The sequence below is a fragment of the Typopeltis vanoorti genome, chromosome 3 (assembly GCF_054136105.1).
Source record: "Typopeltis vanoorti isolate ZY-2024b chromosome 3, IOZ_Tvanoo_1.0, whole genome shotgun sequence".
Lineage (NCBI taxonomy): Eukaryota > Metazoa > Arthropoda > Arachnida > Uropygi > Thelyphonidae > Typopeltis > Typopeltis vanoorti.
In genome coordinates this window covers 172075296-172093112 of record NC_143551.1, presented here as the reverse complement: position 1 = coordinate 172093112, position 17817 = coordinate 172075296, and the positions used below count along the sequence as shown (strand labels likewise).

General features: G+C 37.4%; 1 protein-coding gene across 5 annotated transcripts in view; it reads right to left on the bottom strand.

Moving 5' to 3' along the window:
* LOC150108743 (twitchin-like) overlaps window positions 1–17817 on the bottom strand; it is a 2666638-nt gene that overhangs the window by 1731133 nt on the left and 917688 nt on the right. For all 5 annotated transcript variants that reach the window (XM_090390962.1, XM_090390961.1, XM_090390964.1 and 2 more), the window contains one exon: window positions 763–899. In XM_090390962.1, coding sequence (XP_090247088.1) covers window positions 763–899 — 137 coding nt within the window. The remainder of the gene's footprint in view (window positions 1–762; window positions 900–17817) is intronic.

Sequence of the window (17817 nt, the reverse complement as noted above, 5' to 3'; positions counted from 1 at the left end):
CCGCAGATCCAACTTTCTTCTACATGAATACAGCAAAATCATGGAAATCCAAAATCTTCCAATCCATGAAGACATCCCACCCCAGAAATAAACAGGCTAAAGTCAAGGCACCCTCCAATCTTAACAGCAAAAAATCTTGCGGAGACAAATTTCAATATGAAGGAGAAGTGGAAAGAGTCCTGGTGTAACACTTCGACAGGGGATCTTCCATGAATTAGTTGACCCCAACATTACCTCGGAAAACTTGGTCTGCCCTTAACCAAATCCACACCAACCATGGCAGATGTGCAGACCACCTTTACAAATGGGGTATGATTGCCTCACCCAGGTGTGACTGTGGATCACCCTACCAGACAATTAATCATATTACAGCAGAATGTGTCCTACGTGCATACAGTGAAAACCTGTCAGACTTCATCCATGCTACACCAAGTGCAGTCGATTGGATAATCAACCTAGACATTCAGTTGTAGCCTATTCTTGATTCTTGAGTGTCTCTTTTATGACTGTATTATGTCTTCTTATTGTACATATGTCTATTACTACGTCCATATATTAAGGATTAATGTAATGTAACTTTTCATGTGTGAGCCATACGCTAAATAAATAATAAATAAATAATATAAGAGTATCGTATATAATATGTTATTGTAAAATCTATTTCAACTTGTAATGGTACTGGTGCAATAAACAAATCAGTAATGTAAGTGTCAAAATAATAGGAAATAAATGATTCAATGAATTAACTGATATAAAACATACCTAATACTACCACATCTCCTCTTGTATTGCATTTTCCAGAACTGTTAGTTAATGTTAATGTATAAATGCCACTATCTGCACGCTCAGCATTTTTGATTACTATAGTTGTCTCTTTCAAAGATTTCTCTATAACAATCCTATATAATTATAAATTCCAGTCATCATACATAAATCTTAGTAAAGTGTCCACATATTATTATTACATATTTTAAGAAAAAAATCACTTATTAATGTATAAGAATATTCTAAAAAAAAGTACAATTTCAAAAAAAAGCTCCTTTGAGTAGGATAAAAAAATACATCAATACACCAATGTGACACATTCTTTAGGATTAGCACAGTCAACTTTAACAACCATACTCAGTCAATCAGAAAAAATAAAACAGTCTGCTGAGAACTGTACAGATGCTACAGCAGCAAAATTAACTCACTTAAGGAGTCAAATTTTAGAAAAAATGGAGAAAATGTTAAGTTTGTGGATAGATATGTCATAATGTCATATGCCTTTAACTCAAATGGTGATTCAAGAAAAAGCATTATTTTTGTTAAATCACCTGAAACCTAAACAAACTGAAGAAATTGCGGAAAATTTTGTAGCTTCTAGTGGTTGGTTTGAGAAATTAAAAAAAAAAAAAAATGGGTCAGAATTAATAGTGTAAAATTTTCAGGGGAAGTTGCAAGTGCAGATGTTGAAGCTGCAAATAAGTTTCCAGAAAAACTAAAGGAAATAATTGAATGTGAACATTTTTCACCAAATTTGATGTTCAATGTTAACGAAAGCAGTTTGTTTTGGAAGCGGCTACCATCAAAAAGCTTCACTTCTATTAAAGAAAAATCAGCAGCTGAGTTCAAAGCAATCAAAGGCCATTTAACATTACTCTTTGGATCAAATGCCTCTGGCAATTTTAAATTAAAATTGTTATTAGTTTACCGTTCAGAAAATCCAAGGGAGTTAAAAGGTAATATAAAAGCGAATTTATCTGTAATATGGAAAGGTAATAGAAATGCGTGAATCACCAAGGAGTTATTTACTGATTGGTTTGTTAACAATTTTTGTTCAGAAGTGAGACGGTATTGCCAAAGAAATAATTTTAACACGTTCGCTGCCACGCTACTTTGGCATGGTCTGTTCCCCTACGCCGAGCAGTTTTACTTCTTCAAGGTCAGTACGATAATCTCGTTACCGGAGGTAAACGTCCTACGAGTATACTCGTAGTTGGCTTGTACAGAGCATATACGGTCTATGAGAATACATAGTTTTGATGCTATCCCCACAAGCCAAGCATTTTCACTTCTTCAAGGTCACTACAATAATCTCGTTCCCGGCGGTAAGCATCATACGAGTATACTCATAGCTGGCTTGTGAAGCAGGTTTATCCACTACGAGTATACTCGTAGTTGGCAGCGAACGTGTTAAAGAAAAAGTTCTTTTGTTGTTGGACAATACTCCGGGACATCCTACTGATCTTAATAGTGTGTTAGATACATGCATTCCTGTCAAAATTGTCTTTCTTCCAGCAAACAAAACTTCCCTGATTCCACCGATCACTCAGGAAGTAATAGCAACATTTAAAGCTTTTAAATCTGTGTGGTTTAATTGAACTAGAAGATAAAGAGCAAATGTCAATTAAAGCTTTTTTGGAAAAACTACACCATTAAAGATGCAATTGAAAACATTAATAGCTCTTGGAAAGAAGTCATTCAGAAATGCTTAAATGGAGTTTGGCACAAATGGCGACAGTGGACAGGTGGGACGGTGGCACTAGCGTCGCAGTAGCACGTGGTGGTGAATTTGAGCTGTGCAGAAGAACGTGGTGGTGAATTTGAGCTGTGCAGAAGAACGTGATTTTTAATAGGTGAATAGTCCGCTTTTTCCCCCATTTTTCTACGTTTTTGAGTGCTAAATTGTTTCTCTGAATACGAGTGTACTTCAGTGGTTGTTTTTTGGAAGTTAGTTGCTGTCGCGATATAATATATTTTGGTATACCGTCGGAATCGAACGTGTAACAGTGGAAGACAAAACGAAGCTAAGTTACTGTATTTAGTTATATTTCATTTTATTTAATTATATTTAGTACTTAAATGTTCTGATGTTTGTACTTTTTTTTCCTCTTATTTATTAATTGAATAATTATTAAAGATTATGCTACTCGGCAGTAAGGAATGATGGTGGATTCAGCAGCAGACGCAAGTGGCATAACGCCAAGTCCTCCGCCATTTAAGTAATCAATTATTAGCAATATCATAAGGGACTTTGTGGCATGCAGTACTTGCGGCATGTATGCGTCTCGGGAATTACATATGTGGCTTGTTAAAGAGAGTGGAGAGCGTATGTGCGCAAAATAGGCAGTTGGAGGAAATAAGTACATTAGATATATCGATATCCGATTTTGTTGCTCCAGGAATGGGGAATGAATGTAGGAAGACAAGTAGTGTGATAGGAGAGAATGAGAAAATAATAGTTGATAGTGTGGAAGGTGTGAGTCACTGTGAAAGTTTAGGAGATGGTTTAGTTTGGGAGAGTGAATTTAAATTAAGAGTGACAGACTTGCAGAGGGAGATGGATGAATTGAAAGAGGAGGTGGAATGTCTTGTGAATGAGAGCAGAAGTATGAAAGATAAGATTAGGAGAATGGAAGAGATAAATGCAAGGTGAATCAGAGTAGGAGAGAGAGAGAATTTAGGGAGTATGAGTGAGCAGTATGGGGGTGCTAGAAGAGGAGAGAATGGAAACAGTAGAAGAGAGGGAATGCTAGCAGACGAGAGGATGGAAACAGTAGGAGAGACGGAATGAGAGAGAGATATGGAAGTGCTAGAAGAGGAGAGAATGGAAACGGTAGGAGAGATGGAATGAGAGAGAGGTATGGGAATGCTAGAAGACAAGAGGATGGAAACAGTAGTAGGAGAGACAGAATGAGAGAGGGATATGGAAGTGCTAGAAGTGGAGAAAATGGAAACAGTAGGAGAGAGGGAATGAGAGAGATGTATGGATGTGCTAGAAGAGGAGAGAATGGAAACAGTAGAAGAGAGAGGTATGGGAATGTAAGAAGAGGAGAGAAAGGAAACAATAGGAGCGAGGGAATGGTAAGAGGTATAATGTATGGCGACTCAATGATCCGTGGTGATCAAGATAGGATGCGTGAAGAGTGTTTGCCAGGAGGAACAATAGAAAGGGTGGATATGGCAATTAAGAGAGGTGAAAAGGTGGATGAGAAGATTGTGATGGTAGGAACGAATGACTTGAGTGGTAATGTAAGTCGGGCAGCAAGAGATATGAGATTTTTGCTTGAGACTGTACGGAAGAAGATAGAGAGAGGAAAAAATAGTGTGCGTGTTGCCTAGGTATGATAATGATGAGCTGAGCAGAAGAGTGGTGATATTGAATGGCATAATAGCGAGAATGTGTGACAAGAACGGACTGGTATATGTGGATGCTTGGAGTGCATTTGAGGAAAGAGAGGAATTGTATGCAAGAGACCATTTACATTTGAATGAGGAAGGACGTAGGCATCTGGAGAGATTGCTGTTCTGAACGAGTCAGTGTGTCCCAGGGAGGATGATAGCAGGGGTGGCCTCTTGTGGGAATGGATACTTGGGAGAAGGGAGACAATGTCAGGTAACACTGAGCCCAGTGGAATCTAGAAGGGATAATGCTGGGTATAGAAACAATGGCATTTATATGCTTTATACTAATGCCAGGAGTATCCGGAATAAGGGAGAGGAATTGGTGGTGCAGATAGCATCAGCCTGGCAAAAAATTATTGCGATCACTGAGACGTGGTTCACAGAAGGGGATATAACAACAGGAATAGAAGTCGCTGGGTATAGCATTTTTTGTCAGGATAGGAGGGGAAAGCGTGGTGGTGGGGTACTGCTTATGATAAGTGATGACCTATGTCCTCTCAGAGTGGAGAATTTGGAAGGAAGTGAGACAAATGATTTTGAGAGCATATGGTGTGAGGTAGAGGTAGGCAAGACAGGATATTTAGTGAGGTGTTGCTACAGACCCAGGAGCACAGAGGATGGGGACCAAGAGATGTTTAGACAGCTAAGTTTGGCAAGTGCAAGAAGAATGATTGTTATGGGAGATTTTAACTTCAGTAGTATAAATTGGAGAGAGGAAGATGCATGTAGCAATAGGGGAATGGAATTTCTAGAATTCTTGAGGGACAAATGTCTTAGGCAACATGAAACAGACGGAACAAGAGGTTCAAGAATTTTGTATTTGGTCATGGCATCAGAAGAACTGATAATAACTGAGATGACATCTCTCCCACCAGTTGGAGAGAGTGACCATGTGTGGTTTTGACATGGAAGATGAATAGACATGCAGGAGTATCAAAGAGACGGGAACTTATGTGGAATTATAAGGCAGGTGATTAGAATAGTCTTAGACGTCAACTTCGGGAAGTTTCATGGAGGGAGGAATTGGAAGGCCGGGATATCACTATTGCATGGGAAATTGTGAAAGAATATTTGTTGCAGCAATGGTAAGTTGTATACCACCAATGAAGAAGAGGACGCAATTTGGAGTAAAGTGGATGACAAACAATATTAAACAGGAATTGCATGCGAAAAAGAAGCTATGGAAGAGATATAAGGAGACAGGTGAAGAGATGCATGAGGAATATAAGACACAGGCCAGAAGAGTGACTAGTGTGTTAAGGAAAGCGAAACTGGAATATGAGAGGAGATTGGCCCTAAGATCCAAAGAAAATTCTAGGGAATTTTTTAGCTATGTGGCCAGTAGGAGGAGAAATGACTGTGAAAGAATGATATTGTGGGATAAAAATGGGAATAGAGTGACTGATGCAGAGGACATACTGGAATTGTTCAATGAACACTTTATTGCAGTATTTCATCCTAGAGGAGTCAGTTTTAATGCTAGAGGGGTTAGGACTGGTTCGAGGTCTGCAGGTACAGGAGGAGAGTGTGTTTCAGATAATGAGTACTCTGGATATCAGTAAAGCTGTGGGACTGGATGGTATTTCACCACGAGTTTTAAGAGAATGTGCTGGGAATTGACAGTGCCTTTAACATGGCTTTTCACTGAAAGTCTGGCTTTGGCAAAGGTGCCCAGGGAATGGAAGGAAGGTAAGATAGTGCCATTGCATAAGAGTGGTAACAGACTGGAAGTGTCTAATTATAGGCCAGTCTGTGTGTCCTCAGTAGTTCTTAAGATCTTAGAGAAAGTACTGAGGGACCATATACAGCATTGTGCAGATGAGGGTAATGTTATCTGCGAGAATCAACATGAATTTGTGAAAGGACACTCTTGTTTTAGCAATATGCTAGCCTTTTATAATAAAGTTACAAGAACATTAGATGAGGGAAAGGCATATACTGCAATTTTCTTAGACTTGGTGAAGACATTTGACAGGGTGCCACATGATAAGCTGATATTTAAGTTGCAGCACATGGGTCTGGATGTCAGATTGGTCAACTGGATTCAGGATTGGCTGTCTGATAGGTATCATTGAGTTGTGTATGGTGGAGCAGTTTCCAGGAGGCAGAGGTTTACAAGTGGGTTCCCACAGGGCTCAGTACTAGGACCTATATTGTTTAACCTTTATATCAATGATATAGCCAGTGGATTGCAGGGGGATATTCAGTTGTTTGCGGATGATGCGAAGCTGGGAAGGATTATTAGTAATAGTGCAGATGTGGTAGCCCTGTAAGTGGATTTAAATAAGCTAGATAGATGGGCAAATGAATGGAGGTCTCAGTTTAATGCAGCAAAATGTAAGGTTTTGAGGTTTGGGAAACATCGATGGGATGCTGAATACTCTATGGGAGGAGTTATACTGGAGGAAGTTGGGGAGACAAGAGATCTTTGGTTGATGATTGATAGAAACCTGAAGTTTAGGGGACATATTGCAAAGGTGGTGAAGGTAACACAGAGGATTGCTGCTATTATGAGAAAGACACTGACTTGCAGAGATAAGAGGGTTATCATTCCGTTGTATAAGTTTATGATCAGACCACACTTGGACTATTGTTCTCAGATTTGGTCCCCAGGATTTGAAGGGGATAAATTAACTGTGGAAAGGATACAAAGACGGATGACAAAGATGGTTTCAGGACTGTACAAGGATAGTTATGAGGATCGGCTGAGAGAATGTGGACTGCAGAGTTTGGTGGATAGAAGAAGGAGAGGTGATATGATTGAGATTTTTAAACTGTTGAGAGGTGGTTACAGGGTTGACACTGGGGAGCTCTTTTGCTTGGTTGAACAGTGGGAAGGAGTGATGACAAGAGGCCATCCCTGGAAGTTATGAAAGGAAACTGTGAGCAAGAGGGTAAGGAGTGGTTTCTTTGTGTGGAGGGCGGTTGAGCCGTGGAATGCATTGCCTGATGGAGTGGTGGGAGCGAGAACGGTCAGTGAGTTTAAGGAGTGCTATGATAGACTTTGTGTTTCTCAGTGGGGGAACCTCCCCTCGATGAGTCTTGACAGACTTTATGTCTTAGGAAGGACTTCTCTCGATGAGTCTTTTGACTCCTTGGAGGCCTGAATAATAATAATAATAATAATAATAATAATAATAATAATAATAATAATAATAACAAATTATGGCCAGAAGTTGTACTAGAAGAAGAAAATAACATTCAAGAGATTAGAAATGAAGTTATCCAGATGGCTCAATCAACAGGTTATGAAAATGTTGATGAAGAGGATATCAGAAATTTATTAAATGCAGAAGATGATGGTTTGTCAGTGGAAGATTTAGAAACTCTTGTTAGCAATGAAACTAAAGAAAATTAAGACAAAATTAAAGAAGTTCCTACCAAAAAAGTGTAAGCAGCCAAAGGTTTAAAGAGGTGCTTGAATGACATTGAAAAAGTTTTAAATTTTTTCAGTGAAAATGATCCTAATTTAAGAAGTGTTATTGTTAAGCAATCAGTGTTAAATGCAATAAATCCATATATGCAATTGTTAAATGAAAGAGAAAAAGCATACGTAATCAACTTTAGATCAGTATTTTAAAATGTCATGATTTTATCTTTGTTAGGTATGTAATATTGACTTTTTATTTAATAAAGCCTTTCTTTTTTTAAAAAAAAAGTCTTTCATTTTCTTTATGTAAGAATGTATCCCTATTACGGCCACAGTATTTTTACCTCCGAGAACGAAGTTTTGCTTAACAAAGTAATTTCGTGGGATGCATCCTCTTCATTAATCGAGGTATGAACGTATATACTGCTAGAAAATGAATAATAAAAAAAATCAAATAACATATTTATGAACAATTTATGGTAATTATTTCCCACAACTAAAATACTGGAATACAGTCTATTTGATTAAGATTAGAGTGATGATGTAATATGCCCAGCCTGGCTGGCCGAGTGGTTAGTGTGTCCGCTCTCCAGTCAAGAGGCTGCATGTTCGAATCCCTCCATGGACATGAATGTTTGTGATTGTCTGTGGAAATATTAGTGGTGGCAGTCGGCGGTAGATGGCGTTGGTGTAGTTGCAGTCAATTGGTGAATTGTGAGTGGTGGAAGCAGAGCTGTAGAGTAGATGCCCTCCCTCGATGAGTCTTTGGCTTCCCTGGAGGTGACAAATAATAATAATAATCATAATAATTTCACATATTTCAAGGAAAAAATGATTGAATTTAAATCTAATATAGTGTAACATCTTTGTCTAATCCTAATGTACTCTAATATAGTGTAACATCTTTGTCTAATCCTAATGTACCCTGCTGTCTAGTGTCGATGGCATGAGAAGCAAGGCCTGAATCCTCTAATTCTAGAAATCTTATGTAATCTAATTCTAGAAATTTTGCTTACACTTGGATAAAGGATTGAACCAAGAATATAATTTATTGGCATATTTAATTCATAAGTGTATCCATTCCTTTTATTCAACTCAGTCATAACATTATCATAAAATATGAGCAAATTTCTCAGACATGACATCCCTTTAGTTAATCTATGCTCTTTCTTGCAAAGTATATCTTGTTTGCCCACCAATTTATCTATGTGAGTTCATATCAACTTTTCTAAAGTCTTTACAATTACTCCAGAAGTAAAAAAAAAAAAATTTAATTATACAACTTACACAATTCTATCTGGCTCGGTTCCTCTCTGAAATTTTAATAGTGTTGTCTCCTGTTCACTCAGCTGCCACCAAGATACATGAATGTCTGACTCATGACGTTTGACTCATTTTGTGTTAATATTAATAATGTTGTAACTTTTGCTCTCTCCCTGAATGATGCTCATCTTGCAGTGAGTGAATATATAGGAGTTTTTAATAAACTCTAATTTCCCTCATATTTGTTTAAATATTTTCTAAAAGTATTATTATGTCCAGTATGGATTTCTATAAATCATCTAGTTAAAATAATAAAAAAGCAACCAAAATGCATAAAATATACAAAGCCAACAGCACAACAGTGTGATGGCCATCACATGGGCATCATCCTCAAAGTTTATACAAATCACAACTATGAGGATGCCATGGGGTTAAAGATTATGTATAAGAGGAGTTTGGTTGGTTCGAGAATAAAGGGGAGTAATTTATTTTGCTTCATTGTCTCAAGGGTGAGATTTTATAGGGTTCTTTTTGTAATAATTAATCTCTTGCAGGGGGTGTAAGGTATGGGTAGTAGGGGTTGCACCTCTGCCTACTCAGCAGTTGCATCAAATTATTTGGTAGCTGGATGGAATTGGTCCCCACTGCTCATGCAACTCTCACTTATGGCTGCAAGTAGCTCTTAGAGTGCACCAGCGGCCACACCCTGGGACCATGCCTCGAGAAGGAGAATAGTAAAGGAGAGTGTCTCCTCCTTGTTGAACTTCAAGACTGGAAAGGCAGAGTTAACAGATAACTACAATTTAATTTGACAATGGTAATGAAGGCATGATAGCAAACTATGTGACATAGTCCAGGCACACTCTGAGGCAAAACAGAGATGTGGCCAGTCACTGTGGAAAAGAGAGGAACCTCGCCATGTAACTTTCCATAGTAAATTGTGAAACAGAGAACCATGTCAGATTTATGCAATAGAGACAAGATTGTACCCTCTGCAAGATTTGTCTCTTGGAAACGTTACAGGGAAGAAGAAGAGAAAGAAACTGGGGAATGTAAGACAGATGCTATGAAAATAGCATCTGAAGAAGATACCTTAAACCCTCCGGGAACAGTATCTCCTGATCCTTCATATCTGAAACCAAGAATCTTCTCTTAAGGCTTGCAACTTGGAATGTAAGTACCTTATATGAAACTGGGAAGTTAGATAACCTTATAGAAGAACTTGAAGCAATGAAAATTGACAACCTGCTGGTATCAGTGAAATCAAATGGACTAATAGTGGAAAAATAAACAGAAAGAGCCATTCAATTATATATATGCATGAGGAGACAGTCATAGGAATGGATTAGCATTTATACTTAAAAATAAGACTGACCAATCCTTACTTGGATTTTGGTCCATAAGTGACATTAAAAGCAATTGCATTAAAAATTGCAGCTGAACCATTTGATGTTTTTATCATCCAAATATATGCATTTATTTCTGATTACCCAGATGAAGATGTAGATCACTTGTATGAAGACATTCGAAATGATTTAACAACACCAAATGAGATGGCATAACTATCGTTATGGGTGATCTAAAAACTAAAGTAGGCTCAGAAAAGATATCTTCCTGCATGGGAATCCAAGACCTGGACCATAGAAATCCAAGAGGAGAAAGATTAATACAGTTCTGCGAAGAAAACGATCTAGCAATAACAAATATTTTGTATGCAAAGGTTTCTGTGGTATAGCAGTTCATAAGAAAGATTCCGGTAATTGGACAACATGTTTATTAAGATAAATGATAATAAAAAACAAACCTCACAAGTTTTGTAAGTCGTTTGACTTACAACATCAGGGGTCAAAAGTAACTAAAAGTTTAAACACAAGAAATGAGAAATTACTCAAAATAGTTCATTCTATGCAGTTGTGGCCATCTAACTGTTCATTAAATTGAATATCTGAATGTAGATTCAGTGCAATGCTAAGTTTGAACAATGCTGGATGCTGTCATGTTCTGTTGCGCACGTTCACATTGTTTGAGGTCTGACTTGGGTATATTTTAGCAAACTAATAATGCTTTAAATGATTATCATAAAAAACCGAAAATTTGGCTACGCTATGCAGTTCATAACCATTCATCATATGGCCAGGAAAAACAGATGAACTAATTGCTGTCAAAGATTATCTGAATAATATACACAGCAGCATAAAATTTACTTTGGAACAAGAAGAACATAAAAAACTCCCCTTTCTTGATATCCTAATAGAAGTGAATGAAAAATATAATAAATTATCCTTCTCCATCTATAGAAAACCAACAACAAGGAAGATTTCTTAATGTGGCCTAACACCACCATCCCTTGCAAAAAATAGGTTTAATTAAAACCTTGAGGGACAGAGCTTATAATATTTCTAGCACAGAAAAACAAAGAAATTAAGAATTTCAATGTTTAACACATATCCTCAAAAAAATGGTTATGAACCTAAGACAATCAAAAAAATCCTCAACACACCTCCTACAAGCATCTCACAAAAGCAAGATTTCAAGAATGCAATCATGCTTCCATACATCAAGAAAGTTACAGACAAATGGCCAAATTACTAAACAAACATAACATCAAAGTGGCTTTTCTACCGCTGGAAAAATTTTCAAGATTTCTACATCCCCCAAAACCTCCACATCATCCTTTAAAAAAACCAGGTGTATATAAAATTCATTGTTCCTGTGGCATTTGCTATGTAGGCTAGATGGGAAGATCAGGAACATTTGCATGAACGAACTCCAAAAAGGCATGCAAAAAAAGAAGAGAACACAAATCAGAGGTATCACTGCTGTAGGTTTAGATGGAATATCAGCTTGGGAGTTGCATGAATGTGCAAATGAATTGTCAACCCCTCTTACTTGGATATTTAATTTAAGTTTGAACTCTGGTACAGTTCCTAGGGAGTGGAAGTTAGGCAAACTGGTTCCTTTGCATAAGGGTGGCTCTAAAACTGCGGTAGTTAATTACAGACCAATCACCATCTCAGGAGTAGTGGTAAAAGTATTGGAAAAGTTGTTAAAGACAAAATTCAAGAATGGGTGGATCAGGATATGATACTCTATAGAGGCCAACATGGTTATGTTAAAGGTAGATCCTGCCTTAGCAATCTATTAACTTTTCATAATAGAATGACATCGTTGGAGAAAGGAACTGGCTACACAGCTGGATTTTGCTAAGGCTTTTGACAGGATACCCCATGGAACACTGTTACGCAAATTAGAGCAGATGGGAATGGATACTAAATTGGTGATATGGATAGGAGAATGGCTCAGGAAGAGATACCATAAGGTGGTGTAAGGAGGAGCCGAGTCCAGGATGAGGCAGGTGCCCAGTGGTATGCCTCAGGGCTCTGTGCTTGGGCCATTGTTGTTTAATTTCTATATAAATGATATAGGAAATGGCTTAAAGGGAGATATTCAGTTGTTTGCTCATGATGCAAAGTTGGGTAGTGCAATTAAATATCAAGCTGATGTTGAAAGTTTGCAGGATGATTTAAATAAGCTGGTAGAATGGGCAAAAGAAAATGGATGTCAGTTCAATGTAGAAAAGTGTAAAGTCATGCATTTTGGGATTAAAAGATTACCAGCTGTGTACTACATTGATGGAACAGTACTCCAAGAGATTGATGAGGCTAGGGACTTAGGAGTATTGGTAGATAGGGAGATGAAGTTCAGAGGACACATTGCTAAGGTGTCCAAGATTGCACATAGGAATACTTGGTTGTTGAGGAACACACTGACATCCAGAGATAAAGAAGTTATTATTCCCCTTTATAAAGCATTGATACTTCCACATTTGGATTACTGTGCTCAGGTCTGGTCACCTGGATTCCTTGGAGATGAGGAGGCTGTGGAGAGGATTCAGAGAAGAGTGACCAAGTTGGTGAGTGATGTAAAAAATGCTCCCTACATTGATAGAGTGAGAGCTTGTGAATTGCAGAGGTTGGTTGATAGGTGGAGAAGAGGGGATATGATAGAAACATTTAAATTACTGAAAGGTTTTTATAGGATTGATGCAGGGGAAATGTTTCAGCTGTGTGATAGTGATGGAAGAACAAGAGGTCATCACTGGAAATTAAAGAAGAGTGTGGTTAACAAGGGTCTCAGAACAAGGTTTTTTGCCTGGAGTGTGATGAATGAGTGGATTTCATTGCCTGACTTAGTTGTGAGCTCTTTGTCTGTAAATGAATTCAAGAAGAGATATAACAGATATTGTTTTGCTAGTTTGGGTCTCCCGTGATGAGTCTACTGACTCCATGGAGATACCCATAATAATAATAATAATAATAATAAATGAGGCCAAGCATAACATACAACTTCCACTGGACATAATGTACTGTGGCAAAAAACAAGCATGTCGCATTGAAAAAAATTGTTACATAAGGAAATTTAAAGAAGATGCAAACATGCTTAGAATTCCAATGCAATGCAACAAAAACCAAGGCCTGATACTATACCAAGTTTGGTCTGCATTGATTAAAAATATACCCAAGTCAGACCTCGAACAATGTAAATGGGAACAACGTGACAGCATCCAGCATTATTCAAACTTAGCATTGCAGTGCATCTACATTTGGATATTAAATTAATGAACACCTAGATGGGCATAACTGCCCAGAATGAACTATTTTGAGTAATTTCTCATTTCTTGTGTTTAAACTTTTAGTTACCTTTGACTCCTGAAGATGCAAGTCAAACGACTTACAAATCTTGCGGGTTTGTTTTTTATTATCGTTTTTCTTAATAAACATGTTGTCCAATTACCGGAATCTTTCTTATGAACAAATACTTTGTTTACTCAACCTACTAGAAGACTTTACATGTGGAAAAGCTCCAGAAACAGCTATAGGAACCAGATTGACTATATAAAATTATTTAAAAAAGATTCTGGAATAGCATCTTACAAGCCAAAGCATTCCCAGAGGCTGATATTGGATCAGACTACAACCCTGTGGCCATTAAAGCAGCAATAAAATTAAAGAAAACAATGAAACTTATAAACAAAGAAAAATATGATCGTGGTTCCCTTAAAATTTAAGAAATACAAAATACATTTTTAAAGGAACTGGCACAGTTCACTGCTGTTAACGTTCCTGACAAAACTGGATGCTTGCCAAAAGATGTTAAGCACTCAAAATTTCTACCAATACCAAAAAACTCTAAGACATTCAAATGTGAAATTACAGAACAATCAGTCTAATGAGTCAGACAGCAAAAGTTATGTTATATATCATCCTAGAAGAAATAAACATAAAATCAAATTTTAAATTAATGAGACACAATCTGGTTTTCAGGAAAATGTTGAAGGAAGACTCTTCAACATTAGAACTATTATAGAAAAATATCCGGAGAAGCAGAAAGGTCTACCAATGTTTTATTGACTACACAAAGGCCTTTGACAATATACAACATGAACAACTAATCAAATACAACAGAAATTTAAATGGTAAAGATACTAGATTACTGATAAATCTATATTGGGAGCAAACTGCCTCAATAAAAATATCAGGAGGAATCTTGGAGGAATTCCCAGTAAAGAAGGGCATCAGACAAGGCTGTGTTCTTTCTCCTATATTGTTTAACCTCTATACTGAAAATATCTTCCAACAATTACCAGAATTTAAAGGAGTCATCATAGGAGGCAGAAATATAAACAACTTAAGATTTACAAACGATAAAATACTGCTGGCAGAAAATAAAAAATCTTTAAAACTTACTATAAAAGATGCAGAAACTAAGTGAATAATGTGGGCTAAATTTCAACTTCAAAAAAATCAAAACCATGCTGGTAACAAGAGAAAAATGTAAAATACCAATATAAATATTAAGATCAGAATAAATACTTCAGATCAAGTACAGTGTTATATATATTTGGATCAACTAATTAGAAGAGAATGGAATGTGTGATAAGGAAATAGTGAGAAGGACCTCTCCAAATGCTATGTATGGTCAACACTGCTGTATGGAGCAGAAACCTGGACAATATCAAAATATTTTAGTTTTAGTTTAGTTTAGTTTAACTAAAAGCCTTTGAAATGTGGATCCTCAGAAGAATGCTGAGTCCCATGGTCTGCCAAAAGAACTAATTTAGAGATATTAGAGATGATTGGAAAAGATAGAACTCTGTTGAAAACTATGAAGAAAAGGAAAACCACCTACCTTGTCACATACTAAGGCATGAATCCCTACAAAAAACACTTTTAGAAGGAATGATGCAAGGAAAATGAAGGAGAGGAAGATAAAGAACAGATTGGATGAGAAATATTAAGGACTGGACCTTTTTGTCTTATGAAGAATGCAAGAGAGAAGCACAAAACTGTACACAGTGGAAGCTCATAGTAGTCAACTTCCTGGAAGTAGATGACATCTAACAAAAACACAAGAATCTCTAGCAATAAGAACCACTTAGTCTGAAGTATTGGTTGGTTCTCATTTCTAGAGATTCGGAGCAAAAATTCTTTATTTCCAATAAATTGATACTAATTTAGTTTTGATTTCTTGGAAATCAATAATATTACCCTTCTCAACTTCACACGTATGTTTTAACTGTACTCTATGGAATGATATTTGAGTACAAAGATTTTATTGATGATGTTAGTAAGTTTTTGTTTGTGTTTTTTTTCTTTGTGGTAGAATGTTAGCAGTTGACTCAGCATGAGGATGTTGAAAGCTCAGTAACAGTCCATTAAACAATACTTTAAAGATTTTTTAAAGATATTGAAAGTTTATTTTTCACATGGTTAGAGTATAATAAATTTAGTTTAATCCTTTATCCAAGTGTGAGCAAACAAAGTTTGCACCTGAAAGTATCTTCAGGACTGGGGTAAGGTGGTACAACACCAGAGCAACTCGTTGCAAAGGTGGAGCAAGCTACCAACACTCCTACCTCAGTATCTCCTATAATGCAAAACACATCTTGCGGATATGTCTAATGTTATGCAATAAGGGAAGGGTCACTACTCAGACTAGTTTCGACCTTTATTGAAGTCTCTTCAGTGGGAGCCAGCCCATGGGTAGTGGCCCTTCCCTTAATGCACATCTCCTTGCGGATATGTCTAATGTTATGCATTAAGGGAAGAGCCACTACCCAGACTAGTTTCGACCTTTATTGAGGTCTCTTCAGTGGGAGCCAGCCCATGGGTAGTGGCCCTTCCCTTAATGCATAACATTAGACATATCCGCAAGGAGATGTGTTTTGCATTATAGGAGATACTGAGACAGGAGTGTTGGTATCTTGCTCCACCTTTGCAATGAGTTGCTCTGGTGTTGTACCACCTTACCCCAGTCCTGAAGATACTTTCAGGCGCAAACTTTGTTTGCTCACACTTGGATAAAGGATTAAACTAAATTTATTATACTCTAACCAAGTGAAAAATAAACTTTCAACATCTTTCTCTAAATCCAGAGTAATTTATTAAAAAAGGGTGGCACACCATTTGGCAACTCCTATAGGTAGAGATGACCTGCAAATGCTTTTGCCTGGTATCTCAGCTTGGGCCTAGCTCCCACTGAAGAGACCTCAATAAAGGTCAAAACTAGTTGGGTAGTGGCCCTTCCCTTAATGCATAACATTAGATATATCTGCAAGGAGATGTGTTTTGCATTATAGGAGATAATGAAGGTAGCTTGGTAGCTTGCTCCACCTTTACAACGAGTTGCCCTGGTGTTGTGCCACCTTACCCCACCTTTACAACGAGTTGCGCTGGTGTTGTGCCACCTTACCCCACCTTTACAATGAGTTGCGCTGGTGTTGTACCACCTTACCCCAGTCCTGAAGATACTTTCAGGCGCAAACTTTGTTTGCTCACACTTGGATTAAACTAAATTTATTTTTAAAGATGGTAGATCCAAAGTAGCAGTTATTCCAAACTGAATGACAGTTAAACTGGTAAACAAGATTATGCCATAATAACACATCAGTCCATGATATTCTGGTGATATTATTATTATTACTATCCCAAGAAGTCAAAGACTCATCTAGGAGGTCCCATTATCATACACACAGCTCATCATACCATGCCTTAAATAGTCAAATTCTCTGCAGACACTACACTCTTAGGCAAGGCATTCCAATCATTCACAACTATGCAAAAAATCTGTTTCTCATACCACTGCTCACACCTTCCTTCTACAACTTCCAGGGATGGCCCCCTGGTTCCGTCCCCCATGATCTCCTACTGTTTTCTGTAGAACCTCTCCAACATCAATTCTATAACAACCCCTTACCAATTTGTATATCTTTATCATATCACTCCCTCTTCCTCCTCTCCACTAGACTTTGTAAACTGCATCTTCTCAACCTTTCTTCATATTCAACATTTCAGAGATTAGAAACTACCTTAGTCAGTCACCTCTGGACCCTTTCCAACATCTCTCAACATAAGTTACAAAATCAGCTAAAATAGTGCCTTACACAATAGAACAAGAATTTTATTACTTCTACAAGTCAGAGTCCTCTGCATCATTCCCAGAATTCGTTGTATTCACAATTTTGACAATGTGCCTCCTAAATTTCAGATCCTTATCCACTACACCCCCAAGATCTCTTATTTCCCCCCACCTATGACAATATATCACCACCAAGCATAAATTCTACATCTCATCTTAGTTTCCCAAATTTTAAAACCTTACATTTTGCAACATTGAACTCGGATCCCCATTCCTGTCCCCATTCACTCAATCTATTCGATTGAATGCATTAACCTAATGTCTAACCCCATCCGCTCTAGTTTGACTTTCAACTTATCATGTGGTAATCTATCAAAAGCCTTTGCAAAATCTAAATATATTACTGTGTATCCCTCTCCTCTGTCCATGGAAGCTGTCACCTTATTGTAATTAGTAAGTAGATTACTAAAACATGACCTCCGTTTAGTAAATCCATGCCCTCTATCGAAGATAATACCATTGTCGTCAACTCAATTCTGGATTTGAGATGGTATTCTAGTTCTCAACAATTCTAGTTCTCAACAACTTAACCACAACAA